The sequence below is a fragment of the Geospiza fortis genome, unplaced genomic scaffold (genome assembly GCF_000277835.1).
Source record: "Geospiza fortis unplaced genomic scaffold, GeoFor_1.0 scaffold154, whole genome shotgun sequence".
Lineage (NCBI taxonomy): Eukaryota > Metazoa > Chordata > Aves > Passeriformes > Thraupidae > Geospiza > Geospiza fortis.
Window position 1 is genome coordinate 2,748,901 of NW_005054397.1, and position 6,082 is coordinate 2,754,982.

Here is a 6,082-nt window from a genome sequence, read left to right on the forward strand (position 1 = left end):
GTCATGAGTCAATAGCAAAGTGAGGATTTATACTCAGGGCCTGTGTACAAGTCCAGTGTTCAAATCATGAGATGACTCTGATTCCAGATATAGACTCAGATATGTCCTTTGGACATACAGCACAAACACCACAACCAATAGCAGAGAGCAAGAAAAAACCCAGGGTAGGATTTCCTTTTCTATTCTTTACAGTCCCAGGAGCATCTCTCCAATCAGGGTCTTGCTATTAACAAATGCAACATTCGAATGCTTCAGCAGTTTAAAGAAAAGAAAGAAGGGAAAAAAATCAATTTCTGTTCAGACAGGTTTTTTTAACAACTCTGAAGTCACCAAAACAGCTGTTAGAGAAACTAATCAAATTATTAGGATTATGGAAATCACATTTAGAAATGCAGTGATTAAAATGATGAGAAATAAATAGTATGTCTTCAGCCAACACATTCCTAGTCAAATAAATCCTATAAAAATGTTTGATAAGAGAAAGTCAAGAATAATTTCTTGGGCTCCTTTCATCTCCAAGCAGCTGCCCACCCCACAGACTCCAAAGTCCTAGCATAAGGCTTTAAAAGCATTTGCGAATCTTCTGGAGCTTTTTAAATTAAAGGGGCAATTCAGTCCAAGAGGATTTTGCTACAGAGGAGAGATGACTACTAATTTATTAAAATTATGAACATCTAAATCAAGGTAGAGAAACCCTTAAAAAGTTTTTTTAATGAGCAGTATACATACCAGTGAACTAAGCAGCCTTCACCTGTGAGCCGGCACTCATGGATAAATTTGATGCTCTCTCTGAAATGCCTTGCTCTGAAAACAAAAGCAGAAGGAGGATAAAGAAAGTGCTGCATTTAGTAAAATCACTACTTAGAAAGAAAGAAATATATCCGAAAGCTCACCTCGCGCTGTTTCTAGAATTTAGAACTGAATACAGGTCTTGCAAAGTAAAAGTTATTGTCTGCCAATGAAACACAGAACTCACTGGTGTAAGTTATTTGCCACTCTATCCAAGTAAGAAACTGGTATTTTAGGCACTACAGTGTGATAAACTTTATTCTGATAACTGTCAAGTCTGTATTTTGGTTTGTGTTTGATTCTTCTTAAAAGCAGTGACTTGACCTCACATGTCCTTGTGTGCTTAGATGTCAGGTGGAACTCAGCACAACTGCACAAGCAGCTCTCCAGACATAATGTCTCTCACAGAGACACTACCTGCTACCTAAACTCGTGCTTAACTCTAACAGCTCCTTCAAGCCATGTGCTAGGGCATGTCTAAGCACTAAGACTTTCTGCTTGGCTATGTGAAATCTCTTCCTTTTGTCTCTGCTATGAAAAAATTCTCAATTCAAGCCCTATTTTCCTCCAGTCTTCTCCTTTCAGACAGCAGTACCCCTTCTGCCCGTATTCAGGGTGTCAGCCTATAGCCTGCCTGTTTTAAAGCAGCAGAGGAGAAAACCTAGAGAAGATTCCATCTGCAAACTTTAGGGTTTATATCTCATTATCCTTTACACACACCCCTTTCATTTTAAGTGGGGCACAGTGAAGGACAGCAAGCAGGCAGCTGTCATTATCTGAGTGAAGATGCAGCACTGGCTCTTTGCATCCCAGTTCCAAGTTGCTCACCCTGCCTTTCCACCTGCGAAGCTTTTAGCGCTGCCTGCAGTTTACCACAGGTGCAAGCAGCACCTCTTAGCTCAGCAGAGATGGACCAGTGGCCTTTGAGTGCTCTTGCAATTCAAGCTCACAAGTAGTAGCAGTGGAGGCAACATAGGCAGAGGAAAGAGGTTCTTAGGGGGCAGTCACAGCCAGGCCTGCTGGCAAGGTCAAACCTGAAAGCACACTGCGCTCAACACCCATGAAACACAACGTCCTGTATTCAAGATGTTTCCCCTTTCTGGGTGAATATTATACCACAAGGGTAAAACCTCAGCCCAGCACCAGCAGCCACACAAAAATCAGGAATACCCACATAAAAGGAAGCTTCCCTTCCTGCCTAACAGTGCAGTTGCTGATACTGTAAACACTCCTGTCCAGAAGGACAACACTGATGCAACAGAGTGTCACTGCCTGCAGAACTTGCAAGGGCAAGGATATCTAAATGGAATAAACAAAAAGAAGATCCCAAGCAAGGGACTCCCTCTCCAATGCAGCTCCTGCATCACTGCATACAAGATGGAAAACACAGCAAAAGAAGACCTGAGCAGCTTATTTGGAAGATCTCAAGGCACAATGCACTCCCAAGCATTAGGACAGCAGGTCAACTCAAGCTTTTATGTTTCTCAAGGAACTGATGAAGCATGTGGGTAAGTGAAGACAAAGCCTTACAAATGCATGAGTACTCGGACTGCCATGCCAAACCACTGGTGCTGGCTGAGTTCTAACAAATCATGGTGCTCAGGTCTGCCAGGGGAACACAAGAAGTTTCATGTAAACAAAGTTAGAGGACAAATGAGATCTCTGGCTATGTGTGCAAGAGGCTTTGCTATTGCACAATGAAGAGCTTAGATGAGATTGAAAGCATTCACTCAGATGCAGCTTGGTTAGGTCTGTATTATCTGATCTGATCTTCTCATCTTTCTCTTTCTCTCTACAAAATCTGACCAGGAGGACAGCTTCATGCACCAGTGAATTTGTTTCAATGGTCTCACACGAGTTTTGGTAATACACTTTCAACACTCTGGTTCGAAAAATATCTGTGACTGAGCATATAACACCTTTGCAAGGTACTAAACATTGTGAACTCCATTCACCCAGTTTTCTTCACCCTTTCTCACTGCTGATGCTCAGTCTGCTGATGTGCTTTCAAGTGTGTTTACAAGCATTCATGAAAATGAGAAGAGAAATAGTCACATCTAGAATGAGCGCTGCTCTATAGCATGCTGGCCCCTCCTCACCTTGAGCCAGAGGAAAGGAGGTTATGGACTCCTTCACAGCCCTATGGCATCAGGGTCTCTTCTGGAGCAGCAGGCACAGCTGCCTAAACTCATTTTCAAGGTTATGGTAACACCGTATTTAGATGAAAACTAAGATTGAGGACCGGTTAGCTGTGTGGCAAGTGCCAGACACAAAGAAGAGCGGTAAGTCTTACACTAACCACAGAACAGTTGACTATCATCTCCAACAGGAAAGTACTTGACAAATGTGTTGATTTGCAGCCCGTTTGTTGGACTTCAGGACAATTTATTACATGATATCTGGCTCTTGCATCTCCCAGCTGAAAGCTGGGTCCTGAACTGCATCATCTATACAGTGGGAAAACACTACAGGAAGAAGCACCAGTACAACACCACTACCAGGATGCTGTAGAAGTTATCTGCACTTAAGCATTAGCACGCTGCATAATTCAAAACTAGACCAAGAGCAGAGTTATGATACAAGAGCTATATTTTAATTTGTTCCTAGTTAGACTTCTACAAAGATTTACAAAGGTTAAGAAGACAGCATCCAAATCAGATAGGATGAAGCATCTTGATGTTTCTTTCCTTTGGTGACGTAAAGGAAAAAAATCTACCAAAATTTTCTCCTCTTAATAGGTCATCTGGCTTCTGCATTATCACCACTAACCACCTGACTGTTCGAGGTTAATTCCTTAGAAACAGGCAGCCAAAGACAATTAACTGGAACAGGATAGGAAGGGAAGATTTTATTTCTACAGAAATAACTTTTTAGTGATGAGTTCTATAGAGGATGACATTTCTAGAGCAGTTACTGGCCCAAGGTAAAATTCTCACAGACCAGGGAAAACATTGATTTAACATCTAGGAAGTACCTTGAGTCTGAAAAGCAATTGCTTTCTCCCTGTGCTTGCTAGGGGCAGAACAGGGGAGTAAAATAAAGCTTTTGAGACACTTTAGTGAACACCCACATGCTAACAGAGGAATCCCTGCTGTATTTCCCTGGCAAGTCATCCCTCTGAGGAAAAGAACTCCACTAAACCAGTTTTCTAGGAGTAAATGTGCATTATACACAAAAGAAACCAGAGGTTTCCTTCAGAAAAATTAAGTGCATTAAGAACTAACAGTCCCAAAACTCAGTGGGTAAAAGGCTTCCAGTTGGTCCTTGCTGTTGGGAAACAGACAGGAGAGCAGAGTGCACCCCATCAGTTGTACCTGACAGGGCTCATTGCTAAGAGAACACAAGGACCTGCAATACAGGATGCTGCTTGGTTGGTTGTTTTTTTCTCCCTAGAAAGAAACCAACAAAATCCCTCTTTAAGAAAAAGAGGGTAGACATGCAAAGATGTTGCAGAAGGACTAATTCCCTTCCTGTTCCCTAGCTATCCCTCCCTCCACGGTGGGCACAGGCAGTATGGTTAACCACTCCTAAATAAGCCTGCATCCAGTCCTCACAGGCTAAACAAAAAGAACTTCCTCTTTCTTTCAGAAGACTGCATGTGCAAAGCAAGCGACGGGGCTATTTGTGAGCATCATGATTTGATTTTACTTGAAGGCCTGGACTGTATAAAGTAAAAGAAGAAAAATCAGTTACTCATCAAGTTTTATTTTAAGTGATCGAATGTATCAGTATTAGAAGTAATGACGCTTGTTTGCAACCACCTGATACCAAAGCAAGTATTTTAGATGCCTGCAGTGTAACAGAAACAATACTCATGCAAATATTCTATCTTCTTACTGAAGCCTTAAGAGCCTTGGAACTGCGCCAGACAGCTCAAGCACAGGAGCTGGTTTTGCAATATAACTCCTTGATATTGAACAGTGAGGGAACTGTGCATTGATTAATGTTCATCATAAATGCCATCCTTTCTCTTTCCATTCCCAACTGATCTCTATTAACAAAGGAAATTAACAAAGGAAAACAAAGATTTAGAAAATTATGTCAAAAATGCTACACACTTCAAAATGCCAATGAACAATTAATGACATGTGAATGTTTTCCTCTAATCTCATATTAGCTTTCCTTCCCAAAATTATATTTCTTTAAATGTATTTATTTTTATTCTAAATATTAAGGCCATGGAAGTTGTCCATGACAAAGGCATTAGCTCTCTTCCTTCTCATTACAGACCTGAAATTTAGGGGATTTGGGTATTTTTTATTGCGGGTGGGGTGTGGTGCTTTTTTTTTCTCCTTCCCCTAAAATCATGACAGAAATGCAGAATGAGAAGGCAAATCATCACACATCAAGTGCCACACTGGAATCTTTCTAGAGTATGAGAAACACATGCTCTAAAAATATCTCCCAAAAGCATGAGCCAGAAAATTGCTATGATACAAGAGAAAAGCAGTGCTGCACTTCCTTCCGTACCTAGCAGACCTCTTTCTACTACTTGTTTCTCTACCAAAAATTGGTAGCAGGATGTGGCTGAAATCCCCCTCACCTCTCCCCAACATAAACAGTGAGCCCCAGAAGAAAGAGCTAGTCACCATCCAGGTTCTTTTGTTTTGATTTCTTTTTGGAATCAAGACTTGCCATGCTCAATTAAAAGCAGGGGTAAATCAATTAGCATTACATGAACTTTAGCAGAGATGAGAAAGAGCAGGGCTTGGACACCCTAGTTACAGTATCTATGTCCTCAAGGTGAGAGTCACTGCAGGGCAGAAAACTCCCTGCCATGCCAGCTTATACTAAGAGCAACAGGGACTTCTGAGGCAGGTTCAAGAAGTCCCCAGCAGATTATCACAGTGGTAGTTTGCATACAGGGATTTTGTTCTGAAGGCCCACAGTGAGGAATTTATTTCAACCCTTGAGGCACCTTCAAACCTCTTTCAAATATTTTGTTTTGTTAATGGCTGCAGTTGGCACTAAAAAAAAAAAAAGGAGCCAAACACAAAGATTTACAAAAACAGTGGTTAGAATAAACTGTGACTGAATTAGGCCCAGACTCACGAAGGAATTCCTGAAGTTTAAGGCTACAAATCAAGAGTGTTTACATAGTGAGACTCCTACAAACACATACAAAAAGCAGGGTCAAATGAAGTGTTACTATGTTTTCTTAACAGATTAGACCCCACATTTGTGTAATACTCATTAGAGATCAGAATCAGAGCTTTCAGCAAATTTTAAAATAGGCATCATGGGATTTCTGGGGTTTTGTGATTTACTTTTAAAAAATACTTACAAGTTCTGC

At 41.1% G+C, this 6,082-nt stretch overlaps 1 protein-coding gene across 1 annotated transcript in view; it reads right to left on the reverse strand.

Moving 5' to 3' along the window:
• DUSP22 (dual specificity phosphatase 22) overlaps positions 1 to 6,082 on the reverse strand; it is a 43,936-nt gene that overhangs the window by 7,640 nt on the left and 30,214 nt on the right. The window contains 2 exon segments of the mRNA XM_014308981.2: positions 730 to 804; positions 894 to 952. Of these exon segments, the coding sequence (XP_014164456.2) occupies positions 730 to 804; positions 894 to 952 (134 nt within the window).